This window comes from Cladosporium halotolerans (genome assembly GCF_011745625.1).
Source record: "Cladosporium halotolerans strain TM138-S3 chromosome Unknown Sca10, whole genome shotgun sequence".
Classification (NCBI taxonomy): domain Eukaryota; kingdom Fungi; phylum Ascomycota; class Dothideomycetes; order Cladosporiales; family Cladosporiaceae; genus Cladosporium; species Cladosporium halotolerans.
The window spans coordinates 552,314-571,087 of record NW_027191461.1 but is presented as its reverse complement, the minus strand read 5'-3'; the positions used below and the strand labels follow the sequence as shown (position 1 = coordinate 571,087).

The window sequence follows — 18,774 nt, the reverse complement described above, 5'->3', positions numbered from 1 at the left end:
CGCTCCTGATCGTCGCCCACGCTGCGCCGAGAACCTGTTCGCCGGGCGCCCGCGAGCCGCAGCACGAAAACCAATGTACTGGAGACGAGAGCTGGATATACCAACGTCGCTATAGGCTCGTGACTAGAGGATGTGACAGGTGAAACAGGCGTCCAGCGAATTCCACGCCGCCGCAGCCTTCGCGGTGGCGCAAAGCGAAACGCGCCATATCAAGCCGCATTAATTTCCAGCGCCCCAGCGATGGCGCCGAACCAGTTCGCCCATCGTCGAGAACCTTGTGCTCCGACCGGCTCACTCCACCCACGCCAGCGATCTCCTTTCCAAGACCTGGAGAGCAATGCCCGTTGCATCTAACTGGCCCGTGAAGAGTCTGTGAGTCCCGTACTGTAGGTTGGGCAGACGGCCGTTTCTTCACCTGTTTACGCCTCTACCGTACTGTACGCCGCCCGCCGGTCCAAATGTACACATCCCCTTGAGCGTGCTGTGGCTTTCCAAAGCTGCCAGCCTCGACGAGGCATGCCTTTCCTTACTATGAGCCTGCGCTGGGCTGTCCAGGCGTCCGTTCTTTTCCTCGCTGCTTCGGCGACTGCGCAGAGCTGCTTCTTCCCTGATGGATCTGCTTCGAAACACACGCCGTGCAGCACGGCGGGGCACTCGTCCTGCTGCGGCGCGGATTCTTTTTGTCTGGACAATGGACTTTGCTACGGTGGAGGGATAGTGAGCAGAGGCAGCTGCACCGACAAGACCTGGGGCAGCGATGCGTGCGCAGGGTACTGCAGAACCGAGAGCCCGGACGCATCAATAGCGATCACACCCTGCACGAACGACGGCGACAACAGCACATTCACCTGCGGCATCAGCAGCACAAACTGCCAGGACTCCTCGAAAACATTCCCTCTCTCCGGCGGCAACTCCCTCGTCCTCCGGCCCTCCCAAATCGCGTCCCTCATCCAGCCCGCCCTCGAAAGCTCGACAACCACCCCCTCCCACCTCGCCGCCTCCTCCAACCCCGCCAACGCCACAACAATGTACACATCCAGCCAAATGGCCGGCCTCGGCTGCGGCCTCGGCCTCCCGCTCACCTTCCTCCTCACCGTCGCCCTCTGCATGCTCCACAAAGAAAAGCAGAAACACGCCGGGCCCAAGCTCATGTACAAGCTGCCCGACAACCACGACGAGTTCCTCGCCCGCAGCCAGCCGCCGCCCCCGAGGCCCCTCTACTCCTCTCACTCCGGCAAATTCTCCGTCGACTCCCACGCCTACAGCGTGCGGCCGACGCTCGGGCGTGAGAACAGCGTGCTGACGGTCGATAGCGGGCGGACGGTCGCGCAGCCGCATTCGTTTTTGGACAGGTGGGATTCGACGAAGGGCCGGGGCCAGGCGCCGGCGGTGGTGGTGCATGAGATGGATGGCACGTCGCCGCACGATCCGGCCGTGAGGTTCGAGTTGTCGGATAAGAGGTTTTCGAAGCCGGGAGGGACGTGATTGGGAGCGGCAGTGAGGGGTTTGTTGAACGGCGTTTTGGTGCGACACGAAAATTGGATGGCAGGTACGCCACAGCGGCTGTTCTGTTTTATTGATTATTAATTCCTATGCATGGTTACGAGCACTGCATATTTTTCTGTTTCTTTCCTTTTGTGCGATGGTCGTTGATGCTTCTTGTTCTTGTGCACCTTTGCGAATGGCGACAACTAGGCCGACCGCCGCTTTCTGATGTCGGTATCCTCCCGTTGTTGTCAGGTGGTGTCCCTGTTGAGGAGCACAGCGTTGGTGTCACGGCCATCGTTGATGAAATCCGACAGCGGCGAAATGCGAATGACGCTCAATTTGCGACGTCCCAACTGCGAAATCACCGTACAATCATCGACATTGGACCCGTCTTGAACAGTCATGCAAGAGAGATCCTAGTGGCAGCAAGGCGAAGCGACGCTGGAACTCGACTGTAAGAACAAGCTACCAGGTCCATCTTCTCTGACAGCCGATGTGAATGATGGCAACGGATAATCACGCGCATTATCTATTACACAGCCGAATGCACATCGGTTCACCGTGTTCACCAACACAACAACGATCTTGCCCCGTGATGAGACTTCAACTTGGCATTGCTCTTTCCATGGGATTTCTGCACCTTCTCTTGCCGTGCATTCGGAAGCATGCCTTGCATATCACCTTCCCAGACTCCCCGCTCGCCACTGCAGTCCCAGTGCTTTTCCCAAGACTGGGTCATCAGTATGATATGCCGGTTTGGAACACAAGTCATGCTGCCATTATGGGGAAGTTGAATAGCGGGCGAGGGGTATAAACGATCAGGTTCACCTTGCAGAAGCATTACAGGAAATGCAACTTTCGCCATCATGCTAGCCTTCAGTTTGGCCTACATCTGCCTTCTCGGCATCGCCTCCGCTTTGCCATTGAACTCACCACTCTTGGATGAATACGACTACATCATCGTCGGCGGCGGTCCCGCAGGCTTAACGGTGGCAAACCGACTCTCAGAAGATCCCAACGTCAACGTTCTGCTCTTAGAGGCCGGCCCAGCCGACGTCGGCGAGGACATCATCTACGTACCAGGCCTCATCGGCCACGACATCGGCGGACGCTACGACTGGAACTTGTCCACGGTCCCTCAAGCCTACCTAGACGGCAACCCTCGCTCGATCCCGCAGGGCCGCGCCCTAGGTGGAGGCACCCTCCTCAACGGCATGCTATGGAGCAGAGGCGGCAGGGAAGACTACGACGACTGGGTGCAGCTTGGCAGTCCCGGGTGGAGCTGGGACGATCTTTTGCCGTACTTCAAGAAGAGCGAGACGTATTCGCCGATGCAATCTGAGACGGTGGCCGAGCAGTATTCCAGCTGGGAAGACACGAGCGTGCATGGCTACGATGGGCCGGTCAATGTCAGTTTTCCGCATTATACGTGGAATGCGTCGATCAACTTGTTCGAAGGTCTGAACGAGCTTGGCGTGCCGACGGCATTCGATCCGAACGCTGGAGACGTGGCGGGCGCCAGCTACCTACCATTTGACCTTGAGCCCTTAACTCAGTCGAGAGCTACCGCCAGGCGTGCTTATTTCGATACTGTCGTCGATCGGCCGAACCTCTGGGTGGTTACCGAGCAGGCCGTGACCCAGGTCTTGTTCAATGGAGCTCAGGGGAATCCAGATGCCTCTACTCCAGTCAGCACGACAATGAACCTCGGCCAAGGGACATCTCCTAGTACGAGAGACAGTATCTTCGGCCAAGGATCGGTGTTGAATATCTCCTCGCTTCCGGTCGATCGCCCGACTCGTGGGTCTTTAGCAAAGCGTAATATCCTGAGTACTCTCTGGAGGAGACTCAGATTGTCTTTCAACATCTTTCGACGCCAGACCTCGACGCTTCCAAGTCCAACTTTGATCGCTACTGGCGTCGAGTTTGCTCCTGACGCACAGAGTCCGCGCCAAACAGTCAGAGCCTCGAGGGAAGTCATCCTAGCCGCAGGAGCAATTCACACACCCCAAGTACTCATGCTATCCGGCATCGGTCCAAGCGACCACTTACAGCACCACGGCATCGAAACCCTCGTCGACCTCCCAGGCGTCGGCAACAATCTCCAAGACCACATGCAAGTCTGGTGCTGGGCACCCTACCACAACCCCTACACGCCCAACCCCACCGCCCTCAACACCGACCAAGCCTTCGTCAACGCCTCCTGGGACGAATACTGGACCCGTAGAACCGGCCCCTTCACCTCCGGCGCCATCGCCGGCGTCGCCTTCCCCTCCCTCCCCCACATCACCTCCCCAACCACCGCCTCCTCCCTCGCCTCCCTCGCTGCCGCCCAGCTCCCCGCCCTCTACCTTTCCCCCTCAGCCGCCACCCACCCAGCCCTCCTAGCCGGCTACAGCGCACAACTCTCCCTCCTCGCGCCCGCCCTCGCCTCCCCCTCCCGCGCCGCCTACGAACTCATAAACGCCAACGACGGCGACCTCACCGCCGCTACCATGCGGCCCCTCAGCCGCGGCACCCTCCGCCTCGCATCGCCCCAGCCCTTCGTCCCGCCCCTCATCGACCCCCGCTACGGCAGCAACCCGCTCGACCTGCTCGTGCTCCGCGCCGCGCTCGCCTTCAACGCCCGCCTCATCGCCACGCGCGCCATGGCGCCGCTCGCGCCCGCGCAGACGTCCCCGCGCCCCGGCGCGAGCGAGCAGGAGCTCGACGCGTACATTCGCGCGCGGGCGCAGACGGAGTACCACCCGAGCGGGACGGCGGCGATGATGCCGCTGGCGCTGGGCGGGGTCGTGGATTCGGAGCTGAGGGTGTACGGGACGGGGAACGTGAGGGTTGTGGACGCGAGCGTGATGCCGGTTGTGCCGGCGGGGCATTTGCAGGGGGTTGTTTATGGGGTTGCGGAGAAGGTGAGTTTTTCTTGAGAGGTGAGGAATTTGGGGGGTGGGGAATTGAGCTGACGAGATGACTTTCGTAGGCTGCGGATATAATCAAGGCGGCGAATGGTGGTTTGGTCGGTGGTGAGCTGGGGGATGGACAGGATTTGTCGGAGCCGATGCACTTGGCTCCTGATACTACGGCGGCGCCGCAGGCTTCTCCGGCTCAGGTGGACGTTGTCACGATGACAACCTTCTTGACGGTATATGTATGATGCGTGCGACCGAGCTGATGAGCATGAAGCGAGATGGGCAAAAATATGGTATCCGAGCAGTTTTGGCACAAGTAGTCTCCTATGTATTGAGAAGGTATGGATCTTGCATGACGAGATCAGCAATGTGAATAACAAGCCAGTGATAAGATTATCGTATTCGATTCAATTTCCGCAGCAGAGTTCTGTGCTTGCCTATCTGCATCCCAAGGCTGCTGCGCCCTTTTGACCCCATACGCCGCGCTTTCCCAATCTATCTTGTGAAAATCAACAAAGAAAAACATGCTGTAGTAGCCGGTGATGAGCCTCAGCCAGCGACGCCCGTTGCAGGGTAGAACCAAGCGGCCACGGCGATGACCAAATATGTGACGTTCAACATTACGCCCTCGAGCCAGTGGGACTTGCCGTCCTGTGATGAAAGTCAGTATACAAGGAAAGAGTGAGTGGAGATCGAAAAGACGTACCTGAATCAAGTAGTTGACCAAAATGATCGAAACGAAAAGAACGGCAATCTGGAAGCCGTCGAAGTTCAGCGTCATGTCTGCTGGCTGGCCGAGTCCGATCCAGCCGATGATCACCATCAAGGGCAGAACGAGCAGGGCGATTTGCAAGCTCGATCCGATCGCGACGCCGATGGCGAGGTCCATTTTGTCCTTTATAGCCACAGTGACGGCCGTGGCGTGCTCGGCAGCGTTGCCGACGATGGGGAGGAGGATGAGACCGACGAATTCCTCAGAGACACCGCCTTCGCCGGTGATAGCGTCGATGGCGCTGACCATGTACTCTGCACAGAAAGCAACGAGCACGGTCGAACCCGCGAGAGTGACCAGGGCGCCGATGACTGTGAGCTGCGGAACCTCTTCGTCTTCCTCCTCGTGCACCAAGTGCTGCTGGTTGACGCCGCCGCCTGAAGCAGCGGCGGTGCCGGCGCCCATGGTGGCCAAGCCACGGAGGACTTCGCCTGATTCCTTGCGGCCGCCTTTGTTCTTCGGAGACTTCTGGCTTGGCTCATTGTACATAGTTGCGTGAGTGCTGAGTTGAAAGAGGAGGTAGCAGCCGTAGACGATAAGGAGCAAGATGGCGGTGCCTCTAGAGAGGGGCGTGACACCGTCGTCGACGTCTGCGAATATCCGGAATGCAGTCGGGATGATCAGACTGCCGATTGCAAGTGCCAGCAGTGACGCGGCGGTCTGTGCAACAGTGATGTTGAAGTATTGCTCCTGTCTCCTGAGACCACCGAAGAAGAAACACATGCCCAGAACGAGAAGAAGGTTGCTGAGCATGGATCCGATCAGGGAAGTCTGAACGATCAATATCTTTTTCTGCGCAAGCGCGATGATCGAGACGATAAGCTCGACAGCGTTGCCGAACGAGGCGTTCAAGAGACCGCCGAGCGTCTCTCCGACATACAAAGCCAGCTCCTCGGTTGCGAATGATAGCATGGCAGCAAGTGGAATGATAGCGAGGAAGTTGATGACGAACACAACGATTCTGCTAACGCTGTCAACGTTGTGCAGAGCGAGGCCGACGGGCACGAAGACCAGCATGAGATTGATCCAGGATGCAAATACGGCCTTTGCTTGCGAGAGCAGTGTGATCTTAGGGCGATTCTTCTTGCTCGACTCCGTCGTCTCGGTCCGTTGAAGTTCCTGTTCATCTTCGTCCTTCTTCTTCCCAATGAACGGCACGAATGCCCGGAGCCTTCTTTTCCTGGGTCCATCCTCCGTGCCCACTGATTTTTCCACAAAGCCGCTCGGTTGTGATGGCACGCTCGCAGCGGCGCTTGAATTGCTTCCGATGCCGCGCTCCTCGTCCTTCTCGTTCGGGCTGAACATAGGCTCGATCGGCTCCTGACCTCTTGCGGGCATGTCTCCGGCAGGGCCCCTAGGAAATGTGCCTGATTTCTTGGTTCCACCAAAGCCAGCTGCTTCCGCCTCTACCTCTGTCCGTCGCTGGTCCATTGGCGACGACACCGTGTGTCTGAGTCCTCCACCGTCTGCCTCTATATCGGAAATTCTCCTAGGATTGGGATTCATGCGACCGAAGAAGTTGTATGTTTTGGTCGAGTCGCCATCTTGTTGATTGTACCAGGCCTGCCGTCTGGCGGCGCTTTTGATGGAGTCTAAGTTGGCGATGTTAGTGACCATGAAATTTGATCAACAGTGAGGCGTAATGTGAAGAAGAATGCGTGTGAGGTGTGGTGGAGAGAGTGAAGTCTGGAGGGCGGGAATACTAACGCATCGTGAGGCCCACGCAACGGGTATCCTAAGTTTCGGATAACCAGGGATGACGGGATGCTGATATGCTGTTTTGAAAGCGAATGAACTCGCTCGATTTTCGCTCGCTGAGATCTCCGCCGAGAATTGTCGTAGCCGTCAGATCGATTTGTTTGTGGTAAAGAGCAGTTGTTTTGGTGTGTTTGTCGAGAAGCAAAAACGGCGGCGGCAGTAGGGAGCAGCGCCGTCGCTTTACTTGACACTGCGCCACGGACGCGAGATGTACATCCAATCTCTCGTGCGGGTTAGCGTGGCATAGGTGGCGGACTGGAGCCAAAGCGCCGCCCAACACGCCGTGGCGAGAGGCGCAAGTGTCTAGCGCGTGGCGTGCTGATGTCACCCGTGGATGGTTTCCTGCTACGGGACAAGAGCTTGATGAAAAGGTTGGCTGTGCTTGTCTGCGTTGTCGTGAGGCTTGAACTCTACCTGGACGCTTGCCCATCGACGTGGCGCGCTGCATTCCCTGTTTACCGCTGCAGATCGACCGTTCGGCAGCGGAAACAAGGGGCCTTGGCGCCGTCACCACAGACCAACGAGCAGATCCAGGGCCGACGGCAAAACAGGTGGATGTGCTATAGTCATCGCGGTATCATTCTCCACGGGGAGCAGCAACACTCGGCCGCTTCGTGAGGCGTCAAATGACTGTGGCTCGAGGTCCAGTGGCGAGCCTCGTGTGAGGCTGGTGTAGAAGCCTCTGGGCAACGACATGTTGTTTTGACAAGCGAGGACTGCCCTGAACGAAATTGCGCTCTTCCAGGCGATCGACTAGTTTCAGGGTGGAGGTGCAGTTCAGATCGCTGGCCGTGCGAGAGAAGGAATCTCGACGTCAGAAAGAAGCTCGTGGCAAGCCCGCTGCGCCCACCCTTGGCGGGTCTTGAGAAAGCTTGGTGTTTGGGTCACGGAAATCACAATCGTGCCCATTCGCGTGAAGAGTCCGGCACTCGCAGGTTTTCACCGAAAACTGTGTAGAAAGGTGACATTAATACATAGAATGCCAAATGGTCTGAGCATGCTCGTCCAATTTCACTGCCGGTACTGGATGTTTGAGATTTACTGCCTTCTAATAACTTCGTTTACATTTGCTAGGTATTCAGCTACGCAATTAGTCAACTACAAAGCACCGCCACCTCCCAGACCAACGCTATCACGTATACTGCCACAACTCGGGATCCAAGCTGAAGTCCGACCAATCCGTGTGGACCACATCGTCCAGCTCGGGCGGCGGCGCGCCCGCGGTATCTGTTATTCCTTCGTCCAAAAATACCTTGCTGGACTGTTGCTTCTCGTCTTTCTCCCCTCCCTCAATCTTCACCGCTAGCTCGCCCTCTGGCCGTGCTTTTGTGCCCAGTCGTTGGGATCCTTGAGGCGTGGTGAGACAGTATGAACATTTCATCTGCAGTACCACCCGGTGGTCGCCATGTACGACTACCCAGCATTTGCCCAGGGTTTGGGCGTGTGAGCATCTGACGATCGGAAGCAGTTCGCCGTGGCCGCAGGAGCACCACACGATTTCTTGGGTGCACATATCGTATGCTTGCTGTGCTCCGAGCTCGTGTCTTTCCAGATTTTGTTCCGTGTGAGTGCAGTGCCGATTCAGAATGGTGCTAGCAATGTGTAACCCTCCATCTTCCATGCTGGCGGGAATTTTGCGGTATTTGTGCTTGGTGCAGCAAACACGCTGAGCTAATACATATCAGATCTCAGGACCTGATGCGGATGGCTCACATGGCTGTACCGCGGCAACTTCAAGTGACGAGTTGGGCGTGAGTCAAACCAGTGCTGTAAATCCGCCAGATACTCGAGTCGATGTAAAGAACCACATCGCATGCGGAAAGCCCCAGCGCTGACGCATTATCGATGGGCTTTTATGTTGCCGGCGGGGAAATCGCCGCTGCAGAGTCGCGGTCGCAGACGTCGACGAAATCGGATCAGCCCGCGCCCACGGTATATCTGTCAATGACATTAAACACCTTGAGATTGGGCACAGAGCACTCCTCTCCAGGCGCATGGCACCCCAGCTCCTGTTCCAGTTCATATCCGGCATTGGGGCTGAAAGTGCGGATAGTATCGGCTGCAACCTGACAGGAAGAAAGCCCGCCATACTGCGGGTCTTGCTGCGGCATCGGATGGTTCATGATGGGCTGGTTGAACCCCTGCGGGAAACCCATACTATGCCCAGCCGGCATTCCATACATTTGCGCAGTCTGCTGTGGCGTGGGCTGGGAAGAGGCCGAGGATTCCATGTCGAACGGTTGGTCGTACCCAGGTACGCTGGAGGGCGTAGGCATCTGGCTAGAAGACTGAGCAGTTGCGTTCGCAGGAATTTCCAGCGCAGGTCTTTGGCAGGCGATTGGTCGGCAGCCAGACTGAGGTGGCGCAGATTGCGCGTGTTGCAACTGAGGGGCCGGAACCTCGACTATAGAACCGCTCTGGCAACCATCTCCCTGCCCGCAGGGCTGGCGCGAGTTTACCATGACTTCGAGGGTGTCGCCAGCCAGAGAACCTTGGTTGCCGCTGGCGCGGTCGATCTCGGCGTCCGGGATACCATAGGATTTGAGCAGATCTCGCAGCCGGCGGTTTTCGTCTACAACGGTCCTGGCCGCAGCCTGGATTTCGGCGGAGGCTGAGACGCCAATTTGTTCGCAGTTGCGGTACTTGCTCTCCAGGTCTTTGAGGTAGTCCTTTCGCCTGGCGCGCGAACGGCGCTGGTTGTCGCGGATGCGAGCGAGGTTGGCAGCTTTCTGAGTGGCGAACTCATGTTAGCGAGGATGACTTTGCGGAGGGGCGCTACGTGCCTGCGGATCATTTTCTGACTCCGTGTTCTCAGGCATGATGGATTATGATCCTGTGGGTTTTCGTGGGATTCGCGTGCTATGCTGCAACGATGGAAATCGACGTGCGGGTCGTAGAGAGTGAGGAGTTTGTCAGACGATTCGTACCACAGCGCAATCGCGTGGCCTTGAAATTGGTTCTTATTATTGAGCAGAGTAATTCGACAGGTCGAAGATAGCGGGCATAGCGTGGTGACAAGGATAGTAGGCTACAGACAGGGCCATGATGCTCCAAAGGATTCTGTAGGAGGCGGGCGTACCTGGGTCCTTCAGGCGTTCTGGCGTCGTGGCTGAGGCGAAGGAACCAGCCGGCTGTCTCCACTTGGGGACAAGGTTCGGCCGACCGGGCCAAGCCAACAGATCTAGACGCCGCGCTCCAGACCACTGTCGGGAAGGGGAGCCTCGGCACACGTCTTTCTGTGGAAGACTCCATTCTGTTTGGATACACGAGAATACCAAGGCCGTAAGGCAGATGTTAAAGGACATGATTGACTGGGTGCTTCTCTGTGTCGGTAAGTGCCGTGTGCCATTCGCGCTGGCGCGTGCGAAACGTTATCCCCAAACTCCTACAATCATGACAGTACTAATCGAATGATGGAACTCAATAATTCAATCGTTTCATTCATCTGCAGCGGGTATCACGTTCACGTTTACGTTCGAATAGCAAAGAAAAAGCGCTTGAAACATCACCCTGTTCCATGTCCAACCTCTCAATTTCTTGCGACACACTCATGGATCAACGGTACCATTCTTCTTCGTCGTAATTCATCATGTTCGTGTACGGGTTGCTGCCGTTCATCCAGCTCATCACGGAGAACGTGTTTGCATTGGCAGCAGCACTGCTGACTGCGCCACCGTTGTTCATCGCATAGGAAGGATCGGGGTTTGTGCGTGCAGATGGCTGAGGCTGTGCTTGTTGTTGCTGCTGTACCGGGAAGGATGTGTTGCCATCGCCGGTGGGACCGCTCATCCAACTTGCAGAAGGGTCGGCCACATCGAGAGAAGTCCAATTCTCAAACCCAGTAGCAAGCTGAGCCTGATCGCGGTACGCCCAGTCTTGCGTGTCTCGCAGCAGTTGCTCGACGCCACCGAACATGTTACTGGGACTTGCGCCGACCCTGGCGTTCAGAGGTTCACGAGTTCGGTGTCTGTTGGGCATCGTTTGCTGTGGTGGCGTCGAAGTTGCTTGAGCGTATTGTGCCGCACGCATTGGGTTGAGGTCTGATGGCGGGACATTGCGAGTAGCACCGCTGCTTTGTGGACGATGCGAAGTTCCAGCCTGGCTTGGGTTTTTGCCGTAATAAACCTCTGAAGTATCAATGGAAGGCGGCGCTTGCCAACTCTGCTGTGTCACGTTCGGGATGGGATTGATGACACTCCCCAGTGCGCGATTCTGCTCAGATGAAGGAGAGGAGATGTCGCCGGCATAGGCGCCGTATTTGGCCTCGGTGCGGGCAAGTACAGCTTCCGCCTCTTCCGGCAACTCAATGTTCCACTTACGCGCAAGCACGTTGAGTATGCTGAGGGAGCGTCGGGCACCAAGCCAACCTTCGGCGATCTCCTCCAGGTGCTTGACGCCATGAACAATGTCTCGCCGAGCATTCTTCTCTGGCAGATTGATGAGGTGGATGGTACAGGCGGAATGAGCAATGTAAATGGCGACGTTGACAATTTGCCGTAGTCCATGAGATCGTTTGTACAAGCGCATGAGCTTTGAGACCATTGCCGCTGCTGCTGTGCAAAGCTTGCGCGGGCTTACCGTTGGAGGTAACGGTGATGTCGCCTGCGTGTACTTAAGGAACGGCCGGAAGAGATGGATGAACAGGAGTTGGAAGAACATACTAGCAGCTGTTAGTAATTGTCTTGATTGAGGACACTGGGAACTTACTGCATGATCAAGACGCTCGATAGACAGCCCTCTTTTGGCTCCAGCTCCTTTGGAAGATCTCGTCGCCAGCTTTCAAGACGAGTGTGGATGTCGCTCAATTTCTTGAGCTCGACTGACTTTCCTCTCGTTTTCGCCAGGTCCGAGGGGTTGTAGAAGTTTTGCAAGAGGTCGTTGCTGATTTCGCAGAGCTTAGTGATCTGCAAAGCGACAGCGCGAGTGCGCGCAGGCTGTGAGTTGGCTTGCGTGAAGCCGGAATCCGTGTACGGGCACCAAGCGGTGGCATCTTCGTCCGGAAAGACTTCAGGCTTTGGGACGGTGATCATAGCCATTGGAATTTGCGGTAGTCTTCCAAGATAGTTGGACCAGCATTTGTCGAAGAGAAAGCATCCCCAGAAGGTGATTCGTCGCACATCCTCTTCTGCTTCGTCTCCGTTGATATGTTTGTTAGATGTCATGTTTCCAGAATCCAAGTTGAGACCCATATCATTCGCCATCCTGAAGGACATTCCGCTGTACACCCATCCCTTGGCTTCTCGTCCGCAGCCGGCTTCTCTGACGGACATCAAAGCCATCGCCTGCACGGTTGTTAAGCGCGCTTTTTCGTGGCCATCGTTCTCCATCAGCAAACGCTTTGCTTCTCGAAAGAAGTGGTCGCCAGCCGTTGCTGAATCATTAGGGTCATCTCTGGCGCCAGGGTTCGATGTGAAATGGCAGCCTAAAGCAAGCATCGCATTCACTAGCAACGGGGTACAATAATGCGTCTTGCGCGCAGTATCGGTTGGTGGCCGTCCAAGAGAGAAGTCGCGCCAGAACAGTGTTTTGGACAAGGTAGTGAAGAACGTGTAGTGCCAGGTAAAGTACATATTCAGAAGATGGAGCACAAGTTCTGCGTCGTCTGTGACAGTCGTCCAAGAGGTGATCGGGTCTTCCTGTTGCTCAAACTCGTCCTCATTTGGTGCCACGTCGTAGTTGTCCAGGTGAATCAGCGTTGAGGTACCTCCAATGTATCGCACTGAGCCGTCGTCCAGCTGCAAATCGCCCATCTTCCCGAAAAGCTGCGACTCAAACGACGGCCCGTCCACGGACGAAGCGCCTTCCAGGGCTCCGGTATCACCATCGTCTTGTTCCGGTTCAATTCCGCTCTCTTTGGCTACAATCTTCTCCGCGACCTCGTCGAGACTCTCGCAGGATCGGATCTCGCTCACGAGACCTGGCACATCCTCTTCTGGCCAATTAAGTATGGCTTGAATGAGTGTCTCCAGCGTGCTATTCTTCATCTTGAGTCCGTCGGCGTCCTGCTTGTACACGCCTTTGCGGCGATGGTCCGTCCATGGCGAATAGACACACTCAGTGTTATAGACCTGGGCGCACGCGGCGCAACTGGGCTGATTGCCATCGCATTTGCTCTTACGCTTACTGTGGTCCCAAGCGGTCAGATGTGTTTAGGTTTGCCGGGAGGAGGGACAAGACCGTACCGACATGCTATACAGGCTGTGGAAACGCATCGCCGCTTGGACGGATCGTCCTCCTCTTGCAGCGCATGCTTCCTCCTACTTCGTTGTTTGGGCTTCGCCGATCCCGTTGGCAGAGTCGTTCCGGGCGCTGTGCTGCCGCTCTGTTTGACGTCCTCTGCACCCTGCTGTGCCATCCTGACGCGTGCAGACTCTTTCAAGGCATGAAGGTGAGCATCTCCGAGGAGATAAGACTTGCGGCTGGGCGGCTAGAGGCGCGGGTAAGAGCAGTATCTCGAGTGGCACGATAGATGCACGATAGGCGAGGATCACTCAAGAAGACTCGGCATGGGTTGACGCCTGAGGATCTGCGACACATCCGCCATCGGCGTCTCGTGCGCTCTCCCCGTCACTGCTTATTAAGGAGGATTTCCGATCACCACACAGTCTCGCCATAACACCCCACCTAGTCTGAGTCTATGGCGGTCGCAGCCGCGGAGAAGTACAATGGTACTCAACTTTAGCGTCTGGTACCGAGACTAGTGCCTCGGCAATACGGCAGCCTTTGGCACTTGCAGGGGAGTTTTCTGGGGTGCCTTCGGCCAGTGCTTCGGCGCTCGAACTTGAATCAAACGTACAATATTATCCCACAACTCTGGTAACAGTATATGTCATGGATGGTCCCAGAGATTACTGATCGGCGTGCAAGAATATTTTGCCTGCGAGAGCATTTCTGGATATGGTAAGGTAATTCGATAGAAGGGCCAGTAGCTTGACCATATATTCCTTTCTGGCCCTCGACCCAGCATTACTCGAGAACGGCGGACGTCGGCACAAGAAAGGGACTGCCACGCAACACAGCCTTGACCAGATGGGTTTCCCGAAGTCGGACGCTTGAAGATGTTTGAAACCAGCCACCGGTTCCGACAGGGTGGTTCAGAAGCCCTCACAAGCGCAACCTCTCGTGATACTCTGGTCTTTCATCATACCTCAACCTGCGCTCGTCTTGTGCCGAAACATCTCTTCTGGATCGTACGGGGATCGCGTAATAAATTCCACGAGTTGCGAAGTTATGAACTGGGTATATGGATTGCCATCTCTCCGCGCCGGGGGCGACGCAACAACTCGAGGGTGACGGTAGTAGCACGAAACAATCGTGCTTTTTAGGGAGCTCGCCAGCCAGCGCGCCATGGTCACAGTCATGTCATATATGTTCATGAACGCTGATAGCACTGCGAAGCCTTTCTCATGCCATCGAGACGCGCAGCACAGCAATTTGTCCAAAGGTCTTGAGGGCCATCTCAATGGCCCGTAAGTTTCACAGTGTCCTGTAGTCGTTGGTACTACCACCGGCTCATCTCGAAAATCGGAGGTATGAGCATTCTTCCAGCTCAGTTGTTCCATTGCTTCCCTCATTCTGGAATCCCACTGGGCATCATCTCTTTGCTCAATCACTTCCCAGCTACAACATCACTGACCCTGCCATTCAGCATGTGATAACCTAACTTGCAGTAACGCAGGCTATATATATGACTGTGCTCACCCTCTTCTTACCTCTTTGACACCCACAACTACCTCCGACCCTCCCTCTCTCCATCCATTCTCTAATTCCCACCAAACATCCTTCCTGCCTACTCGCACCTCTCAAATCACGACTTAACATCCGCCGTTGGCATTCCAGCCATGGCTTCACCCAGAGAACCCGCCTCAGAAACATCCCCAGTCCCACCACTCCCCCAAACCCCACCTATCAAAACCGAGCCTCTGGACGACAATATCCTCCCGAAGACTCAAGAAACCGAGGTCATCGACTTGATCTCCGACGGAGAAGACAACGAGCTAACCCGGCCGCTCCTGAAATTGCCGCCCAAGAAACAAAACGCGCCCGTGAATCTCGGGAGCTCTCTGCTGAAGAAGCCGAAGGCCGCCCAGCCGAACAACAAGGAATCCAAGCAGAAATTGCTGGAGGAGAAATTGAAGCAGATGCAGCGCAACGCTGCGAAGTCTATGCGAGAACCTCAGCAGCCGGAACCCCAGCCGGACGCATCGTCTCTTTTCGTTCCGGACAGCAACAATGTTTCACCGGATGCTGCGGGTCCAGCAGAATCGTTCCAGGCTTTGAAGCGGAGAGTCGAAGAGAAGAGGTTCGCGGGGACGCTCAGCATGGATGAGGAGGAGACTTTCATCGAAGCCGAGTTTGCAGAGAAGATGCGTCTTCTCAAGAGTCGCTCCGCTGGTACTGAAATGCAGTCTAACGCTGCCGAAGACGCCCTTTCAACCATCATGAGCCACCCGGATCTTGAAGAGAGCTCTGTAGAGGAGGATGCTCTTCCTCAGCCCCGGGCTGGTCAGAAGCGCAAAGCACCTGCTACTCCGACGACGCAGCCAAAAAAGCGCGGCAGACCCCCAAAGAACAAGGCGCCTGAGCAGCCCGAGGCTACAGACGATATTCTTGCACGGTACCGCGAATGCCAAGATTCTGGGAGCAAAGGCGATACGGTAGCGAAAGGCGGCAACAAAGGTAAGGGGCGTGCCAAGCAAGCCCCGAAAACGAAGACGAAGACGAAGGGAAACGGTACGGGAAAGGGTCGGCAGCCGAAATACACCGGCCCTGTCATGATGAATGCAGACAATATCATAAACGGCAACATCATCAGCGACGCCGCTCATACTGAGAACCTGGCTAAGCCGCCTACCTTTGATAGCTCGACAACTGTAAGGGCCGAGGCATTCAAGCAGCTGATCGAAAGCGTGCCAATGGAAAACAGAAAGATCGCCACCATGGACAGAAAATACTTCAATGATCGACTGGCTTTCTTCACAGGCAGTGGTCACAGTGTGAAGACTGCAGCTGATGGCATCAATTGGACGATCAAGGGCATGAAGGTTGCCCTTAAACCCTACCAGGTTCTCGGCGCTGCGTTCATGCGCGAGCGAGAAAGCTCGACTGAACAACCAAAGGGCGGTATCCTTGCAGATCAAATGGGCCTAGGAAAGACCATCACCACTTTGGCAGCTATTGTGAACGGGAAACCTCTTCACACTACAACATGCCACTCTACCTTGATAGTGGCAAGCGCTGCCCTCGTCCCTCAGTGGGCGCAAGAGATCAAAGACAAGTTGTGGACCGACACAGAAAACAAGAAGCACGGAATTGGTCGCTTCATTGAGTACCACACTTCCGCGAAACTTAAGGGAAACCAGGAGCTTGAGAGGCTGCGTGAATGCGATATTGTCCTCACAACGTATTCGCAAGTCTGCAAGAGTTATCCGCGCGCCGAAATCCCTTCTAAGTTCGTGACTGCTGAGCAGAAACAGAAATGGTGGGAAGAATACTACGAGGAGCACAAAGGTCTGCTTCACCGTATCAAATGGCACCGCATAATTCTCGATGAGGCTCAAGCGATCAAGAACCATGCGAGCCTCACCGGTAGAGCGTGCACAGCGCTTGAAGCCGACCTTCGCTGGTCCATTTCAGGAACGATCGTGCTCAACAGCCCAAAAGAGTTCTATTCTCAATTTAAATTCTTGAAGGTAATGATCTTCCCGTCAAACAGCATTCGACATCGATTCTGTCAGTATCATTTCTAACATAGTGACGGGAGCAGGTACCTCACACAGATTCTTTCAAGCTTTTCAAGGAGAACTACTACGCTGGCACAGATGACGAGGATGGGTGAGTCTGGACTCGACACCTCTTTGGATCGCATTGAAGAGTTTGCTAACAGCGTACCACACTACTCCAGCATGGCGCGACTGAAATCTCGTTTATCTCAATTCATGATCAGACGCACACACCGCGACAAGCTCTTCAATGCACGATTGCTCGTCCTGCCGCCTCCTTCGGAGGACACGAGATGGCTCGAGTTCAACGAGATAGAGCGTGCGGTCTACGAAATCGTGAAAGCTCGATTCATTAGCCGGATCAATTGCATCTCTCGAAGTGGCGAGCTTGAAAAAAGTTACAAGTATGGAGGCATCCTCGAATCATGAGGAAATCTGCTAACCTTTGAATAGCGCCATCTGGACAATGTTGCTGAGGCTTCGTCAGCTCTGTAGCCACGTACTGCTGATTCAGCAAACCTTAGTCGATCTATTGGAGCGAGAAGACTTTGAGAAACTCTGGACTATTTGCTCCCTGGATCTATCGGACGAAACGCAAGAGCTCCTCCAGTATCTTCATCACAGCATGAGCAGGGACACTAACGGAGAGCGTACTGATTCCACTGGCGACACAAAAATCACCGAGACGGAGACTGTACCAATCGGCAGGCTTGCATTCGACTCACTAGCTGATGATCTTGGAGGAGTGCACGGACTGACCTACAACTTCTCGCGTTACCTGAATGGTCTGCGGAACAGCGAAGTCTTTGACGAAATAACCCGGCGGACAAGATGCGCGGCCTGCAAGCAGCCGCCCTCAGAAGCGATGGTAACTTCTTGTCATCATGTCTATTGCCATGACTGCTTGAACGAACTTGCAGCGAGCGCTCATCGCAAACTACGTGAACAAGTCCGATGCATCGAGTGTGGAATTGTTTTCCATGATGCACGCCCATGCGAACGGGAGCTCGAAGAGTTTTCCGCGGGTGGAAATCCCAGTACTGGTAGCAGTGAGGATTCCAGCTCTTCCACAGGTTCCTCAAAGAAAAAGAAGAAGAAGCCGGAGCTCGAGAATTGGCTGTACATGAAGGGCGAAGTGCTGCCATCGTCTAAGACTGTCGCCCTCAAAGCTCAAATCATGACATGGATTGCCGAGGATCCCGATGTGAAAATCATCGTCTATTCCCAGTTCATTGCAATGATCAATCTCTTGGGTCGAATCTGCAACACTGAGGATTGGAAAGCGGAGAAGTACACTGGCGGTATGTCTCAGGAATGCAGACAAAAGGCTCTTGCAAGCTTTGGCGATCCGAAAAAGGAAGTACGCGTGCTGCTGGCTTCTTTAAAATGCGGTGGGATTGGCCTAAACCTTACCATGGCTAGCCGTGTGATTTGCTTGGACCCTTGGGTATGATGTTCCTTTATCAGTACACACCACGAACTTATTTCACTGACCTGCTCGACAGTGGAACTCTTCGATCGAACAGCAAGCATTCAGCCGCGTCTACCGCATCGGCCAAGAAAAGGAAACCCATATGACACGACTAGTTATCAAGGATACCATCGATGAGGCAATCGTGGCTTTACAGGATTCCAAGCAGATCTCTATCGACGACGCTATGGACGAATCGAAGCGCAAGGAAAAGATCAGCGCGAACGAGCTCGTCCGCTTGTTCGGCAAGGTCGTTGCGGACGACAACGGCAGACCGTTCATTTATGCGCATCGGGACGATGACGGCGCCGATGGCGAGCATGCTGCTCCACGTCCACAGCCTGCAGCCGAGCGTGAGAGTGATGCGGAGGGTGACGGCATTGTGGACGACCATTGAGCAGGGCAGTGGGGTGGAACCAGGGCTTCTCTACAGGATGAAGAATGATTGTGGGAACAGCGGACTCATCATGGGCACGCGAAATCACGGAGACATGGGATTCAGCATCGTATCACCGACAGACTTAGGCTTCATCTTAATGGGGCATAGCTATTTGAGCCATAAGGGCGCCATGGCCGGGTATGAATTGTAGGCATCTTTATCAAAAATATCAATCTGAAAACCAAAAACTCGGGTGCATCACCCCATCAGAAATATTG

The 18,774-nt window shown here is 55.2% G+C and overlaps 7 protein-coding genes across 7 annotated transcripts; 3 read left to right on the top strand and 4 right to left on the bottom strand.

Moving 5' to 3' along the window:
• Window positions 1-516: 516 nt before the first annotated feature.
• Window positions 517-1,485, top strand: WHR41_03927 (uncharacterized protein; the record flags this gene model as incomplete). The annotated part of the gene is made up of 1 exon (XM_069372533.1): window positions 517-1,485. One exon carries the CDS (start codon window positions 517-519, stop codon window positions 1,483-1,485), a length of 969 nt encoding a protein of 322 aa, XP_069230621.1.
• Window positions 1,486-2,354: 869 nt separating this feature from the next.
• Window positions 2,355-4,639, top strand: WHR41_03926 (uncharacterized protein; the record flags this gene model as incomplete). Its single annotated transcript, XM_069372532.1, has 2 exons — window positions 2,355-4,397; window positions 4,466-4,639. The coding sequence occupies 2 exons, from the start codon at window positions 2,355-2,357 to the stop codon at window positions 4,637-4,639; spliced, it is 2,217 nt and encodes a 738-aa protein (XP_069230620.1).
• An 85-nt stretch (window positions 4,640-4,724) lies between these two features.
• Window positions 4,725-7,703, bottom strand: WHR41_03925 (uncharacterized protein). Its single transcript, XM_069372531.1, has 4 exons — window positions 7,339-7,703; window positions 6,874-7,283; window positions 5,101-6,758; window positions 4,725-5,045 (listed from the first exon to the last, which is right to left on the bottom strand). Exons 2-4 carry the CDS (start codon window positions 6,875-6,877, stop codon window positions 4,944-4,946), a joined length of 1,764 nt encoding a protein of 587 aa, XP_069230619.1. The 5' UTR covers window positions 6,878-7,283; window positions 7,339-7,703; the 3' UTR covers window positions 4,725-4,943.
• Window positions 7,704-8,056: 353 nt separating this feature from the next.
• WHR41_03924 (uncharacterized protein) lies at window positions 8,057-8,545 on the bottom strand (the record flags this gene model as incomplete). The annotated part of the gene is made up of 1 exon (XM_069372530.1): window positions 8,057-8,545. The coding sequence occupies one exon, from the start codon at window positions 8,543-8,545 to the stop codon at window positions 8,057-8,059; it is 489 nt and encodes a 162-aa protein (XP_069230618.1).
• Window positions 8,546-8,840: 295 nt separating this feature from the next.
• WHR41_03923 (uncharacterized protein) lies at window positions 8,841-9,743 on the bottom strand (the record flags this gene model as incomplete). The annotated part of the gene is made up of 2 exons (XM_069372529.1): window positions 8,841-9,653; window positions 9,708-9,743. 2 exons carry the CDS (start codon window positions 9,741-9,743, stop codon window positions 8,841-8,843), a joined length of 849 nt encoding a protein of 282 aa, XP_069230625.1.
• Window positions 9,744-10,344: 601 nt separating this feature from the next.
• WHR41_03922 (uncharacterized protein) lies at window positions 10,345-13,537 on the bottom strand. Its single transcript, XM_069372528.1, has 3 exons — window positions 13,107-13,537; window positions 11,632-13,047; window positions 10,345-11,584 (listed from the first exon to the last, which is right to left on the bottom strand). The coding sequence occupies exons 1-3, from the start codon at window positions 13,277-13,279 to the stop codon at window positions 10,480-10,482; spliced, it is 2,694 nt and encodes an 897-aa protein (XP_069230624.1). The 5' UTR covers window positions 13,280-13,537; the 3' UTR covers window positions 10,345-10,479.
• A 1,228-nt stretch (window positions 13,538-14,765) lies between these two features.
• On the top strand, window positions 14,766-18,761 carry WHR41_03921 (uncharacterized protein; the record flags this gene model as incomplete). Its single annotated transcript, XM_069372527.1, has 5 exons — window positions 14,766-16,616; window positions 16,691-16,758; window positions 16,829-17,050; window positions 17,100-18,093; window positions 18,152-18,761. 5 exons carry the CDS (start codon window positions 14,766-14,768, stop codon window positions 18,512-18,514), a joined length of 3,498 nt encoding a protein of 1,165 aa, XP_069230623.1. The 3' UTR covers window positions 18,515-18,761.
• Window positions 18,762-18,774: the final 13 nt, after the last annotated feature.